At 40.1% G+C, this 17,299-nt stretch overlaps 1 protein-coding gene across 2 annotated transcripts in view; it reads left to right on the top strand.

Moving 5' to 3' along the window:
- PDE1C (phosphodiesterase 1C) overlaps positions 1 to 17,299 on the top strand; it is an 899,304-nt gene that overhangs the window by 646,323 nt on the left and 235,682 nt on the right. For both annotated transcript variants that reach the window (XM_082258063.1, XM_082258064.1), the window contains exon 4: positions 15,606 to 15,719. In XM_082258063.1, coding sequence (XP_082114189.1) covers positions 15,606 to 15,719 — 114 coding nt within the window. The remainder of the gene's footprint in view (positions 1 to 15,605; positions 15,720 to 17,299) is intronic.

Below are 17,299 nucleotides of genomic sequence, written 5' to 3' on the forward strand. Positions count from 1 at the left end.
TCCACCCCATTCTAGTTCGTTTAGGATAGTTGCAATATCTTCTAAACCTTATTACATTTCTGTCACCACTTGGGTTATTTTACTTCCTTGGATTTTCATCCGCCTTTTGGTGCACACGCTGTCAACATATACATATCACTTCCTGCTGAAGAATATCACACATTCATTTTTACTCGCTGAATAATTTTCACTACTTTCACCATTAAAATACAAGGCATATTGTGCTATTAATCATTCTTGTCGAGGCTTGAAGTGTAAAAGAAATAAAAACCTAGTGGTGACGTGGGTTATATTTGTATAAAGCTATGTTTAAGCCGGAGATATTGACACTTAAGGCTGCCTGCTGCTTGTAAAATAGTATTTTGAAAAATGGAATCAATCATTGTTGTAAGAATTGGCTGTCATGAAAAAGCTTATTTTAGTAGACTGTAATTCCTTATGGGTACCAATGATGCAGTTTTCAATTACTTACACAGTAATTATTTACATAAAAAGTAACAGATGTTATGCGAGATGTTTTGTTCAAATTATACAAAGGGTTGTTATAAGACAAAATTAACCCAAAGCTAAGGAAAACATGTTTTGGTACACGGGTCTAGCCAAAGTTGTGGATAATAGTAATGTCTTAAAGCGACACCTGCTTTGGGAAGTCTTTACTGAATCCTCTTAAGCCCATCCATTATTGCTGATAATGACAGCTTAAGATGAGTTGCTAAAGTCCTAGTAGAGATGTAAAGTTGTCTGCAGGTATGCATACATAGCTTGTAAAATATTCAGGAATTCCAAAGTCACTATACTTTAATATGCAATAACCTCTGGAGCTATTTTGGTTCATCACTATGGTGGACATCCTCTCCACCCAGTAGCGAGACTTCTAAAGCCAATGTTTGTGTATTAAAGTGGTTGGAAAGGCTTAAGGTTTTTTGCCTTCATGCATTCACTGTGCAGGCCTCCCCCTTCCGCCCCCCCCCCCCAATACTTACGCTAGCCCAATCCTGATCCAATGATGTGCACGAGAGCAGTGACTCTCCTGGGTCTCTACTTGCTCATTCGCTGAGACCCAGCAATGGGAGCCATTGGCAGGTTAGAGCCAAGCCATGCTCTGTGTGTCTTTTGGACACACAGAGGCAGCTCAGGAGTGAGCACACATAAGTGCTCTCAGCAGGGGGAGGAGCCGCGAGCACCCGCGGAGAACCTGAGAAGAGAAGGATTATGGCTGCTCTGTGCAAAACTATTGCACAAAGCAGATAAGTATAACATGTTTGTTATTAAAAAATGGAACCCTTATAATCACTTTAAACTATTCTGGCTTTGGGATAACTGGGGTTCGCTACAAGCTATTGTACATGTATCATAGATATACTTAAAGATATTTTCAAGTGCCTTTGCATCAGACCAGCAAGTTCACTTAAATCCCAACTCCAGGATATTAGCTGCTATGAAAAATATATATCCACATGCCTATTTTTCTTAACTGAAGCCATGGTAACTTGGTGATCCTTCTCTCTTTTCTTTGGCTGTCCACATCACCGGCTATCTCATGTGCACACCTTCTAGTGGTGAAAGTGGCACCCCTGGAAGGCTGGACCTCTGTCACAGGATCCCGAAACAGGAAGACTCATAGGGCAGTAAGGGTACCAGTATCCAGGGGCAGTAAGCGTACCAGTATCCAAGGGCAGGATATTAGGTAGGCTCATGGAAGAAACTATGACTTCGATCCATTACACTGCAGGATGGCTTAGGAAGAGGTGTTTACAATCAAGACTAAGGAATAAGGTAATTGATGCACAATGCACTATTTAAATGTATCTTTTTTCCTGGAGTTGGGCTTTAAAGAACATATGGAACCCTAAATATTTAACTTAATTAAACAAGTACTTTACTCAATTTAATTCAAACAAAATGGGAACCAGTTATGAATGGGCTCATGCAGGGATCTTAATATTTAGTCTTTAATCAAACATATCTGTTCAGCCTAACTAAGTAAAGATTTTCCTTTCACTTTTATATAATTTTACGTGACTTTTTCTAGATCTGATACTTTAGCTGGAGTCATAGAACAAAAAAGTCACTGGTTACTGTGCACAATTTTGACCACGATTGTGCGACCAGAATAAAGGCCAGAATAAAGGTCAGAATAAAGGTGGGACCAGAAAAAAGCCCATCCCCGCTCTCATTTTATACAAAGTGAGGGAGTGTCTGGGTAGACCTCTTGCATGTAATGTCTGGAACTATAAAGTTTTACTGTAGCTGTCATTGTTTAGTGCAGCCAATGGTTTTACTAAGCATAGGTCTTGAAGGCAACATCTGAAAAGTCTGAGTTCAGGTGATCACTAACTATTTGATTAATCCTCCCTGACAGGCCCCTTCTGCACACTAATTCAGTAAACCTAAAGTGTTACTAAACCCACAACAGTAAAATCAGTCTGTATATGCAGTAAAGCATCCATTGTGTAAAAAAGGCTGCTTGATCTTGTATGCACAGATCCTCCCTTTTTGCCACTGACTCCAGAACATGTCCGGATAAGACAGAGCCTTTGGAGTCAGGCTGCACATGCTCAGTTTGGTGTATATTGCTAGAGAGCTTTTTTTTCTTTTCTTGGGTGAGAGTGCATGTGATAAGCTCTGTCCAGACAGAGGATCATGGGTCCTGGACCCTGATTGGACAGCTCAGTGGAGGAAACACTCCTCCTACAAGATTTACCAGGAACTGATACAAGTCACAAAATTGCTATATACTGCTGATGAGAAAAGGTATTTAGCAGTTTATATTTACTAAAATAATTGCATTTCCATGTTCTGTGTTCTGTAGGAGACCAGCTATAGTGAATGCAGGGTCCTGGGCTTAGTAACACTTTAAAGTGGTTGTAATGGTAGAAGGTTTTTTTACCCTAATGCATTCTCTGTATTTTTTTATACAGGCTGTCTGATCAGGTCGGCCCGTCAGTTTTTTAGGCTGACCTGATCGGACCCTCCATTCACTCCTATGGAACAGGGGATGTCAGCGGTGACTCCCGCCGCTATTCCATCTGATCCTGTCCGCAAAATCCAGACAGATGGTGGTCCTATTTCCATCTGTCTGGCGGATCACATGTGATTGGTTAAAAAAGGGACAGGTGGTCCATTTTCAACCGATCCCCCCATAGAGGAGAGCAGGCCTGGGTCCGCCTCCTCTCTGCACAGTGAGTGTGACCATGTCTGATTTTTTTTTTTTTCTGTGTTTTTTGAATGGCCCTTTCTTCATGGCTAAGCCCCTTCAACAGAATCCCCCTGCTCAGTGAGAGTACACATATTGGTCACTGAGACAGTTTTATTAGTCAATGTCGGGCAATTATAAAAAGATTCCCCACTCTGTCTGTATTTTAATATTTGAATTTAGTATGAGAATATAGCTGAAAAATGTATCACTTAATCAATTATTTGAAAGAATAAAACATGTTCAGTATATTATGTTTGCTTTATATACTGCCATCGTTTTCTGCGATAGTCAACAAAAGCTTTGTCACCTTGGAAGAAAGAAATAGATCTAGAGGATTTTGTCTAAACCTGAGGTTAATAAGTAATATACCATTGGAATGACTTCATGGTTAGTTTGTAAACCAGAGGAAAAGATTTTTTTGTCTTTGAAGAAGCACAAAGCGGAAACAAATTCTGCAAACATGAAACAATTACCCTACAGTGACACTAGCTGTATTGTTTGTTTTTTTCCTTATCATCTCAGAACCAGGTTCTTATCTAGTGTCTATATAGTCATTTATAAGAGCTAGGTTCACTTTTAGTTTATATTGAGGTACATAAAAAACAATTAAAAATAAGTGTTCTTGCTAATATTTTAATAGTCTCAATAATAATAAACCCCATGCTTAGGATAATTCATTGAAATTGGTTTTGTTTATTTATTTTCTAACAAATTCCATAGCTGGTTGTTAAGGAGCGGGCCAGGAAGCCGGCCGCCGTGTCCTTAACCACTTCAATACAGGGCACTTCCCCCCCCCCCCTTCCTGCCCAGGCCAATTTTCAGCTTTTAGCGCTGTTGCATTGTGAATGACAATTGCGTGGTCATGCAACACTGTACCTAAACCAAATTTGTGTCATTTTTCCCCACAAATAGAGCTTTCTTTTGGTGGTCTTTGATCACCACAAGGTTTTTTTTTCTTGCTAAACAAAATTTTGTAAATAAATATTTTTTTTCCTGCACTGATGAGGCCGCCCTGACAGGCACGGATGAGGAGGCACTGATGGGGTGGCACTGATGATGAGGCACTAATATGCAGCACTGATGGGCACTGATAGGTGACACTGATATGTGGCACTGATAGATAGCACTGATATGCAGCATTGATGGGCACTCATAGGCAGCACTGATGGGCACTGATAGGCAGCACTTATGGGCACTGATAGACAGCACTGATGGGCATTAATAGGCAGCACTGATAGGTGGCACTTGTGGGCACTCATAGGCGACACTAATGGGCACTGATAGGCAGCACTGATGGGCAATGATGGGCACTGGTGGGCGGCACTGATTGATGGCAATGATCAGCCCTGTTGGGCGGCACTAATAGATGGAAATGATGGGCAGCACTGATGAGGAGGGCACTGACAGGTTCCCTGAGCACTGATTCGCATCCCTGGTGGCATGGGTGGGCATCCCTAGTGGCCATGGGTGGGCATCCCTGGTGGCCATGGGTGGGCAATCCCTGGTGGCTCTAGTGGCATCCCCCAAGGGTTTGCAGTGTTAATCAATGCTCTGATTACCAGCACAGACCCCCCCTGTCAGGAGAGCTACCGATCAGCTCTTCTGTACTCGCGCCTGTCAGGCGCGCACTGAGGAAGGCCGATCAGCGGTATTTCCTATTTACTATGTGACCAGATGTGATTGGACACAACTGGTTACATGGTAAAGAGCCTACGTCATATGCTGTTTACCAGGATTGGAGATGCGGTGTGTTTAAGGGGAACCTCGCACCAAAATTTAAAAAAAAATGGTGTTGAACTCCCCCCCCCTCAAAATCCATACCAGGCACTGATATGAGCATGCAGCCCAACAAGGCAGGAAAGGGGGGAGATGAGCGAGCATCCCCCCTCCTGAATAATATCAGGCCACATGCATTCAACATAGGGGGGTTGCTTTGGGGCAGGGGGGTTTCTTCCCACAACCCTAGGTAGTGGTTGTGGGGGTCTGGAAGCCTCCTTAAACAAGGTTTCCCAGATCCCAGCCCACCCATGTGAATGAGTATGGGAGTACCCTTACTAATTCACCAAAAAAGTGTAAAAGGTGAATAAAAACACAACAAGTTTTCGACAATTTCTTTATTAAAAAATAAAAAACAAAGCCCCTCGATGTAGATCCATCATCAATCACGATGCCGGCCGCACCACCAGACTCAAAAAAACCTCTGGCCTCGTCAAACCCTCCCGCTAACTGCCTACTCCGCTGTCTGCCATTTCTTAAAAAGCTAAGGTTCGTAGTCACCTGATGGTGTGAGCATGTGACCCCGCCCCATTGTGACATCGTTAACCAGGGCATGCTGAGTTGATGACGTCACAAGGGGGCGAGGTCATCCGCTGAAGTCATTGGGTGACTTCTCCCCATAGCTATTTAAGAAATGTCAGCCAGAAGAGCAGGCAATCAGTGGTAGTGTTCGACGAGCCCGAAGGTTTTTTCCTTTTTTTTCGGGTCTGGTTGTGGCAGTGGGTGTCAGAATTGATAGTGGATCTACTTTGGGGAAATTTTTTTAATAAAAATCCCATTATTTACCCTTGCTTTCCAACTTCTCTGCTCCTCACCTGATAGAAAATAGGTCAGTATTATTAACATTGTTCTCAGGCAGAGTACAGGTGTCAATGCCCCATGTTCAATGAGGATGCAGGCAGCATCCTTAGGGTCCTTTGATTGTTGGGTAACAGGCAGCCCCTGACACTCAGCATCATTGGGTGCTAGGAAGCAGTTGGCCTGTCCCCTCAGTGCACCTGGTTGTGAGGACACAGGTGGCCCCTGCCGCTAAGTGTGCTTGGTTGCTAGGATGCAGATAGCCACTGCCACTCAGCATCCTTGGTTGTTAGGATGAAAGTGGCTGCTGCTGCACAGCATCCTTGGTTGCTAGGATTCAGGCAGCTGGGCTGTACAGTGACAATGGTTGTCCTGTGCAGCCAACTGTCTATGTCCTAGCAACCATGGGACCTGCAGCAGGGGCCACCTGTGTCCTAACAACCAAGGATGCTGGACAGCAGTGACCATCTGGCAGTGGCATGTGTCCCAACAACTAATATAACAGAGAGGATGGAACAGGGGAACTAATAGCCCCCCTTCCCCTGTATACTTAAAGACAGTACTTGTCTCAGGAAAGCACCAGGTTCCCAAGGCAAGCATTGGCAAACTTAGGCAATGAAATATTCGTCTACTCACTAGATGCAACAAAGTGGAAATCATGTCAACCATACTATCTCAGGAATAAGACATGCTATAATGATGGGAACAGTTCTACAAGTACTTTGTCATCTGGGCACAGGAGTAAGAAATTTGTAGTGAGACGTCTTTAATGTATGCATTTAAAAGCCAAATTACACAGTACATAACCAATTTAATCTGTTTAAAAGATATTTCTATTTTTGACAATAACTCCAAAGGCAGCCCCTTTATTTTAATGTGTTGCAATCAGAGGTTTAATTGCTGGTGTGAATCAGCCCCTACACTTGCTCAGAAGATAAATAGCAAAAAAAAAATAATGGTTGCCTCATATACAAAAACAATCAAATACTTTTTTGACATGAGTGTCTGCCTTGTGTTCTCCCTGCAGAGGAACTGAAGATCACCCCATTGCAGTTCACTGGAGCTTAGCACATCTCTTCATATAATTAGTCAGCACCTGCCATTTGCTGTTGAAACTTGCATAGGCACGGGAGCAGTTCAGGTTATAACAATAAGATTAATATTCATTCTCTTGAACATTAATACACATTGTCTTGAATATTCAAGGTATGGACATTTTTACATAGTTACATTGGTCCAGCTGCTGCCCTGCTGCTTTCTTAACACAGCATGTCATCAATTAGGCACGAGCAACATTCAGACAATACTTTGCATTTTTTCAATGAATGCAAAGCATTTTCTGATTGGACAAGGTGGAGAGGTGATGTTACAATATCTATACATCCATGCATTACATCTTTAATTGCACCTTACAAATGAATGTCAAAGAAGCATTCTCTTAAAACAAGCCCCTACTATTGCGGAATGGCTTAAAGCTATGGTTACTCTTTATTACATGGAAGAGACAAGAGCGATAGCACATGAAAACACAACTAAATTTAACACATTGTGGGAATCTTGGGTTGCTTTCAGATATTCCAAGGAATACGAAATGGTGGGTCACTCCTTCACGATTGTTCCGTGATTTATACCTCCTACTATCCTAATCTTTCTACCTATTCTTACTATTATGCTACTTATGAGACTTTACATTCTACATTTTCAATATCTTGACCACAATGTTAGCAGGTCTAGTTATATATGCCTATCAGGCACATATGTTTATATTCGGTATTTCAATCTTGACTATACTGAGCTACGCAATTTTATCCAGATCACTTTATTTCTACTCACGATAGATCATTTCTGATTTCTGAAGGGCATTCGTATTAGGAATATGCTGTATGGTTGTCGTCAGAATGTTATTCTACCCCTTTGGCTTGGGGGAGATATTTACGCTTCCCAGCTCTGTAGCACAGAATGTTCACAATGGGGTGCTCGGAGTGGGATGGCTCCCCCTGGTCTTAATGATGCCTAATGGATGACTTCCAGTTTGTATTAAAACCTTCTCTTCATATTGAAATTGCGCCATTATTGATCCTTGACCAATATGCTGTACTCACCATGCATCAATGTGGCTTATTGTACTTTTGTATCTTGTTTGTGTTTAATATTCACTACAACTCAATAAAACTTTATTGTTAAAAAAAAGAAGCATTCTATTCTGCTTCAAGATACAATTTAAAGTGTACTGCAGTGTATTCCAACATTTGCAACCATATTGAGATAACACTTTATTTATATTTATTTACATGTCAGAAATTTAGATCAAAATGTATTCTGCTACATTTCTTTGGTGAAACTAACCTAAATCAGTGTATATTATTTAGTCTGTAGGAAAGTTATAGAGAACACAAATTATGGTATATACTGTATATCTTAAAATAGATCAATTCTGAAGTACTGACAGCCTCATCATTTATTGAGGCTCAAAAACACCAGAACAGTACAAAATACCCCCAAATTACCCCTTTTTGGAAAGTAGATAGTCCAAAGTATTTAGTAAGAGGCATGGCAAGTTTTTTGAAGTTGTAATTTTTTGTCATAATTTTTTGAGGAATTAAAAGAAATAAATCACTATTATACAAGTGCAGTACAGCATTATTATATAATGGGTGTGCCAGTGATCAGGGGCACCTACTGGTAACAGTATGTTAAAAAAAAAAAAAAAAAAAAAAAAAGTTAATGATTTAAAAAAAAAATAATTCTCAATTACTTTTTTATTACTTTTTTTTCCCTAACAAACTGTGACCATAGCAATACAGTGTTACCGTGGTAACACTGTACTACTCTGGGGACGTGATCAGGATTTTCTTTTTTTTTTTTACACATTATCATTTTTTATACCAGTAAATTTCTGGTTATCCAGTGTCTTTTGTTGTGATTAGCTGTGATTGGTCAAAGCTAATCACTTGGTACAGATGGGCTGTGATTGGTCCTGTCTGTACCATGTGATCACTGGTCAATCACATCTGGAAACACAATTCTATCTAACAAGCAATAGATGGCATGAAAGGAAGCCATCCGTTATTTACAACTGTTATGTGATCTGCTATGATTGGTCACAGTGATCACATGGTACTGTCAGCGGGCCGATACAGTGATCAGTCTTTGGCTGTGGACAGCTGGTGGCAGATCCTGCAGCTGAAGAGTGTTCATGTCACGTTCTCTCAGAACAACAGTGCTCTCCTGCCCAGCTGTCATTTTACTATACGCTAGGCAGAAAGGTGTTAAAAAATTAAAAATTGTTTCTTACCATTTTAGATGCTCTTTTCTGATAACTCAAGCACTGAAAAATCCTACTTAATTATCTTTGTTTATGAGGGGCTCTGGAGCTGTGTTTGCCATAATTTAGCCAGTCTGTACTTTGCTGTAAGACCTTACTATTAGTTGTAAACTAGATTTGAACACTGTCTATTCTAACAAAGGGTTAGGAAGCTGTCCCTTCTGAAATTGGGACAGACATACTCTGAACTAGTTAAAAATGCTTGCAGTCTGCCATGATACCTTTTGTTAAGAAAAACCTTAAACGTAAGAAATATGTTTTTAATTCTGTTTAAACGGCACCGCATTGCAACGCTATATAGAAGTGTTCTCATATTTTACTGCAAAAAAGAAAAATATAATTAAACGTCAGTGAGCCCAGGCTTAGGCTTTAGCTGCTCCCTCTTTTCTTCCCCAATCTTTGGAGAGCAGCAGAAGAGGCTGAGATTCCTCTGTGATGTCATCCAGGCAAGGGAAGTCACGTGACAGCACAGAGGTGGTGTGAGAAAAGGTATTTAGCCTTTTCATTAAAAAAAAACACACATGTAGTCAATGTCTGCATAATCGAGAGGGTATAAATATTTTTGCTGCATATTGCAGCTGAATAGTGGCGGGAGGAGGGGGGGGGGGAGAGCTGCTCTCATACTGACAGGCTCCCTGGGAGAGAGGGGAGAGATTCACAGCAGAGAGCGAGATGACAAAGGCATGTAAACTGACAATGGTATCATGGCTCAGCAGCCATGATTACTGTGATCAGCACAGACAGAGGGACACAGGAACAAGCAGGATCAACCAAGTATATTGCAACATAGGAAGGGATAAATTACACAGCACAAGCACTGTGCTATAGATTATGCCTTAAAGGAACAGTATTTATTTACTTATTTAGGGTTACAACCACTTTAACTTCTTCTTCCTGGCCTCCCCCTAACTAATATATTTTTTATTTTTGTATTTAATATTTTAAATTCTTATTTACAAAGGCTCCAAAACCACAAGCAAGATGGACAATGCACATGTTACACATACCTATACAAATAAAACATCAATAGTAGCATCACAGAGGCGCTAGCATAGTGGACAGTTACAATAGCTTGAGAATGCATATATATATATATATATATATATATATATATATACACAAACTCTCAAACACTATGGCAGTGTATCTGATACCCACATTTTTCTGGACTTTACTGGTACAGATGGGACAGACAACCTAATAGATAAACAAATATAGAAAGTTTATTAAAATTAAAATCACATCTTTAAAAGAGAGAAAAGATACTAGAGGATCCCCTGAGGGATTATTTTTTTTTTTTTATATGTGCCTCTCAAATTGTTGTGAACGTCATCACGCTTAATCAGGAGAAGAGAGGTCAGCATAAACTCTTGTAGCATCTGCTCCTTTGAATTTCAAAGCATAAAATATCATCAATATATCTGTACCAACATATTATGTTGGACAGATAATCAGATAGCGATGCATAGGAAAACAAATCTCACTCCCACCCCCCCCAGATAAGGAATGGTGTATGATGGGGAACAACACCTCCTCATCGCCACCCCCTGTATCTTAAGCAATGAAAAAGTTATTGGCAAAACTGGTTAATAATAGTATTATTTTAGGTTAAATCTTAGATTAATAATTTTTTACTGCACCAGGTAACTCATTTCAGTGGCAGTATCGGCATGTAAGTAAACTCATGGCCACAACAGAAGGTTTGAGTTTGTTTGCTTCTACAATATAGTTGGCAGTGTGGTTTCACAAAAGTAATTTGATTGCTATACAGCTGCTTTTGAATGTGACCCCCCTCGTCAAGGCATCCCTTCCTTCACAGTGCTCTCAGGATGGAGAAATTATGAAACGTCCATTACTCCAGCTCTTCTGTGAGGTATGAATCCCGAAAAGCACTCACCCCCTGATGTTTCTATTACTGGTACCTATCACTCAAAAAGTGCATAGGGGCCTTATAACGCCTATGAGGCACAACATTTGTACACAAACGACAATTGTGCTACAGATGTTGGATATTGCTGCAAATAAAAGGAATCATTCTAAGGCCATTATTTATAGGTAAAGTAAAACTATAGGCGATTTTTTTATTTTTTCCATTTTGGGAGGGGAGTATTCCATCAAGGGAGGGTAGTAACCCCTGTCAGATTTTATTTCACCATTTTGTCCCATTGCTGAGATTTCCCTTCACTTCCTGTCCAATTGCCAAATATGAAGTGAGAGGAAATCCCTGCACAATAAAGGAATTCCTTGGGGACTCCCAGGTCACCCCAATTAGTGTCCCCATTGGAAGGTTTCCCCACTGTTGCTTTTCTGGGGACAATTCAAAATTTTGGGATTTCCGTTTACTTTCACTTTCAATGATAATGGTAAACAGGACAAAAAGGGTGAATTTCCCTAACAGGGACACAGACAGCATAAAAATATATATGAACAGGTGTTCTAATCTATCTCTACACTATCCAAAACTGAAAAAAAATGTTTGCCTTTAGTTAAACTTAAACTCTAAGATGATGACCTGGGAAGGCTTTTAAAGTGTTGTTGATGGACACATTTGGGTATTGTAGTTTGTCGCCTTGTCAAGGTCACATATAAAAAACATATTTGTGCTGAGAATTCTGAGAACTCCCTCTCTATTGATATAGACTTACTTGTTGTGTCTGCACATAGAAGACCAGCTGTAACAGCTAAGCTCTATGCGTTGATTTAAACCTTTTAATCGTAATAATCGAATGTAGCAATTGATAGAATGCATTAATTTACACGGCTGTTGAGCAAATTCAATCTTTATAGTGGAAAAAAACACACAGATATAGAATAGAATAGAAGTTAAAGCTCCAAGTGACCGTCAGCTAAACCCAAAAATACATCAAGTATTACTTGTATAGGCTACTATTTAATGAGTGCAAATAGGTATGAAATACACAATTATTTATTTATTTAATTTAAACAGCTATGGTAAGACCCCATTCAGACTAGCGCGACTTGTCAGGCGACTTGTCAGCCTGACAAGTCACGCTTGGTCGCTCACCATTGATTAACACAGGACCCGTTCTAATAGGAGCGACACAAGTCGCTCCGACTTAGAAAAAGGGTCCTGTACTACTTTGGGGCGACCTGGGAGCGACTTGCATAGACTTCCATTATGTGAAGTCCCTGCAAGTCGCCCCTCGAAGTCGGATCGCGCCAGTCTGAATGGGCTGTTAAATTTGTTTAACTTGGAAAACATTGTTCTGATATATGAAAATAATCAACTTTGCATAAATAATGTTTGTGTGCTTTAGTATGTTAAAAATATGCTTCAGTGTTAAGTTGGTCATTACTTACTTACTTATAAATATAGCAAGTTAATAAGAAATACCGGCCCTGCAACCGGGTTGTGTCTTTCTGATCCTCTTACTCTATTGCAAAGTTACATTCGGATTACACAATCTTTTTCACCAATATCTATGCAGGACAGGGGCCAATAAACTTAATGGCCTGCTTAGATAGATTTTCACAGCACTTTGTTATTAAAAATTATACATTCAGATTCCTACATGTGTGACCACCTTTATCTACCAGATAAGGTATTTTTTTTCTTTTTAAACAATAGATTGACTATTGCAATAGGTTGACTTGCAAAAAACAAAAAAGTTGTTCACTTTGTAAGGAAATTTCACTTTGTGAGAAGATTTTCCCTTAGCTTATTAAAAATGGGAGAAGCTGACTTCCACCATCTAATCGTGTGCAAAAAAAACACTGTTTTATTTTGTTTTACCTGCATGTGATTGGGTATTCACATCTTCGCATCATTCACTAAGCTGGGGCAAAATGCCCTTGAAAAGTAGACAGCCCCATGCCTTTAGTAAGTCAATCCTTTGGACTGCATAGTCTTTAGGTTAGAAAAAATTAGCTTGGCAACAATGTGTTTTCATTAATAGTAGGAAAAATATACTTCAGTAATTTAAATAATGACCTAATTTAGTTATGTTGTCCTGTATTCTAATAATTATAGTATACTTTATTTTTAATTATACAGTAGGTCTAAATATTTTACTTAACATAATAACTTGTTTAAAGAGTAGTTATTTGCAAATAGAAATTCTTATTAGACTGACAATCCGCTGTCAGATGATGTGGTGGAGCAGCTCGAGGTTCTGGAAAGATCCCAAAAATTCTGTCGGTATTCACCTGTTGTTATATATAGATGATAAGTGTTAAATAATATAAAATGAATCTCCGTAGCAATGAGTAAAATAGTTCTTGTCCAGAGAGAGAAATTTATTAGATTCCCTATTCCATAACAGTCCACAATGTACTTGCAACCGATGACAAAATCCAGCAGAGTATTTTTTAAATATTACAATTAACAGCATCTTTCAGAGTCCAATTTGTCATTCATGTCATAGCAAGCATAGAGGCACTACACCATCAAGCATATTATGTCCAGTCTATAATTTACACCTAGGTAGCTTCCTTGCATGCAATAATGTATAAACATTCTGGACTTGTGGTTTCCTAATCATGTTGTGTCAGTTAAGAATGAATGAATGAATGTGTGTTAACAACTAAAAACTTCCCCTCATTTACCATTAACTAACCCTGAAGCAGTTTCTGATTGGCTGACCAAACACTTTTGATTCTGTTGTTAACCAAGATGAAAAGTTCAGGTAAAATAAAAGTATGGGGTTTCTTTTTTTCCCTATTTATACTTACCTAGCTGGATGCAGCATCGGTCCAATGCTGCATCTGTCCCTCGGGGTCTGACAGCTCCCCGAGCAGAGAGCTGCTGACTGTTAGTCACCGCTCTCTGTTCTGCCCCCTCCTTGTTCATTGGAGCGCTGAGCTGTGGAGGGGTGGGGAGTGGCCGGCTCAGGCTCTCAGTGGCTCCCTGAGAGGCTTAGCCGGGTGTTGGTCCAGGCACCTGGCAGATCCCGACTCCGTGGTCGCGATGACGCGGTGCCTGGACCGACATCTTTGGCATCAGCAGAGAGCGGACTTCAGCCCACTGTCTGCTGAAAACGGGTCACAGGAGTGCAGAATAAACTGCACTCGTGTGATCCCTAGGACATGTACAGCCAACCAAGCTTTGGCTGTACATCTCCTTTAAGGCCAGCTGTAGTTTTTACAACTCTCATTTTTCACGACAGTAATCGATTGCCCATTTGGTCAATTCAAATTTTGAGAAGCAACATAGGAATAGCCTGTCATTTCTGTCAGTCTTGATGGCATTCCTTTTAATGTGTAAATGGACAGTCTGTGCTTGTCATGCACATCAGGAATATTTATATTAATTATTTTATATTAATATAAAATTACACTTACCATATACTACACCACCCAGCTGTCTGATTGACAGTTGGCTCTGCTTTTTAGCATGCAGCTGAGAGCTGGAGCCAGCTGTGCACACCTCCTCCCCAGCCCGACTCTCTAGTGCAGAGGTCTTCAAACTATGGCCCTCCAGTTGTTCAGGAACTACAATTCCCATCATGCCTAGCCATTTCTGTGAATGTCAGAGGTTTACAATTCTCATGGGACTTATAGTTCCACAACAGCTGGAGGGCCGGAGTTTGAAGATCCCTGCTCTAGTGAGTGCTGGAGGGGCCGGGAAGATAGTAGTAACTGACAGTCAATGCTCTTTACTCTAAGCAGACCAAAAACTGGGCAATCAGCAGTCAAGTGAAAACCCAGAGCCAAAATTGGACAGCTGCAGCATCATACTGATGCTGCAGCATTGAGTTCAGTATATATGTTTATTTTTTTGCAAACCTAAACTTCTCCTTCAACAGGTAAATGTTAGTTTGTGAAGGATAGTGTTGGGTCTCCACTACAGAGAAATGTACTTGGCACATTTGTATTTGTTTACCTGTAATTTGGCCATACTACATGAGGGACCATAAGCAGTGTGTACATACCTTTCCCTCGCTCCCCTCTACTGCCAGTTATCTGCTTAAGTTCTGACTAAGTAAGTTAAAAGTCCCATAAACATCTCCCTCCCACCCCGCACCATGCCTCCTGTGACAGTGATAAAGCACCTGACAATTGTTTAGGTATCAAGATCTGTATTATGGAAAGACAGGGAGAATGGTACATGTTTCTCTTTGTCTGTAAGTACTGGATATTGGATGGCTGGTCCCTCCTATATATACTGAGACATTTACATTGTCTAGTAATAGCAAAGTACAGGTTCGCTTTAATAGAGTGCCCTGAGTATAATACTTGTTATTTGCTAAAATAGTAATAACTGAATCCAGTTTTTTTGCCTGCATTTTACAGCAGGGGATAAGTTTGCATAATGTTCACTTTCAACAAAAATATTATCCTTTAATTACACTTAAAAGAGAAGCGTGTAATTACCCAGTAATTCATTTTTAATTATAACAAATCCCTAAGAATACATTAATAGAAAAGTATGAGAGAATATTGTATGAAATGAATGCAGTTGTTATAAAAGCTTTTAATAATTAAATTTCAATAAGCTTTTTACAACTATATCAGTTCTAAAAAATTTCCTTTTTCTATATTATGCAGGTTACGATGTCTGGTGAAACAGCTGGAAAGAGGAGAAGCTTCAGTAGTGGACCTGAAAAAGAACCTGGAATATGCAGCCACTGTGCTTGAGTCAGTTTATATTGATGAGACAAGGTGAGTGACCTATACATTCCATTCATTGCTTTTAGTAGTTTGGTGAAAATGATTTTTTAGCACAATAAGCAATTTTGTCATTATAATATTTTCACTAAAGCAGAAACTCTGTCTTTTATTAATTAAGCCACTTAGGTAAAATTGGCCTGGAAAAAAAGTAACTTAAATATTGAACAGGCATCTGACTGGTTGGATGGGTCAAAAATCTGTTACCCCCCACAGGCTTGTACATCCTGTAGTGATGGACATGGTCACTTTGAATAGGTTTTTCAAGTTAAAATAATTAACCTCTTACTTAATTGGTCATTCTGCTGCATGCACAATGTCTACACATACTATGACAAGGTAGACTGATTCTCCTTAGGCCCTCTCTGTAGAGAAATTACTTTACTGTTCAATACATTTTCATGATGCACTCCAATTTTTGAAATAAGAAAGATAAACTCCAAGGTTTAACCACTTAAGCCCCGGAAGATTTTACCCCCTTCCTGACCAGGGGGTTTTGTGCGATTTTTTACTGCGTGACTTTAACGGACAATTGCACGGTTGTGCGACACTGTACCTAAAAGAATTTCACGTCATTTTTTTCCCACAAACAGAGTTTTCTTTTTGTGGCATTTGATCACCTGTGCGATTTTTTGATCATGCGCTATAAACAAAAAAAGAGTGTAAATTTTGCAAAAATAACAATATTTTTCACTTTTTTTATATGAAATTCCCCCCAAAAAAATTTAAAAATCAAAATTTTTTAACATTTTCGGCCAATTTGTTTTATGCTACATATGTTTGGTAAAAAAATCGCAAAAAGCGTATTTTGATTGGTTTGCGCAAAAGTTATCGCGTTTACTAACAAAGGGAAAGATTTTTGTCATTTTTGGTGTTTTTTTTTAACGAGTAATGGCGGCGATCTGCGATTTTTTTTGCGGTACTGCGACATTGCGGCAGACAGATCGGACTCTTGACTGACATTTTTGACACTTTTGGGGGTACCAGTGACATTACTGCAGTAATCAGTGCTATACATATGCACTGTTACTGTAAAAATGACACTGGCAAGGAAGGGGTTAACTGTATTGGAGAGGGAGGGGTTAAGTGTGTCCTAGGGGCGTGTTTCTAACTGTGATGGGACATGTCTCCTATTGTAAAAACAGAGATCAACAGTTCTACATAGTTTTTTACATTTTTACACAGGGGAGAATGACAGGCGGCTTGTTTACAAAAGCCGCCCGCCTTTCTCCCACTCTACCGACGATCATAGTGTGACCGGCGGACATCGGGTCCGCCGGTCACATGCCCGGACTCCTCTGTGAACGAGCCTCAGCGGGCGCGCGCTCGCCCGCTATTGGCTCAAAACCTGGTGACAGGCTAGCGACGTAGATCTACGTCACTCTGCCTGGCCGGGGCTGACTGCCGCAGTAAATATACTGTGCGCAGTCGGCAAGCGGCTAATAATTACTCCCATCAGCCATGACATTATGACCACTGACAGGTAAAGGGAATATCTAGTTACAATGGCATCTGAAAATTGGTGGGATATATTAGGCAGTGAGTTAACATGTTGTCATGAAGTTGATATGGTG

Source organism: Pelophylax lessonae (assembly GCF_965119305.1).
Source record: "Pelophylax lessonae genome assembly, chromosome: 5".
In the NCBI taxonomy this organism is placed as follows: Eukaryota; Metazoa; Chordata; class Amphibia; order Anura; family Ranidae; genus Pelophylax; species Pelophylax lessonae.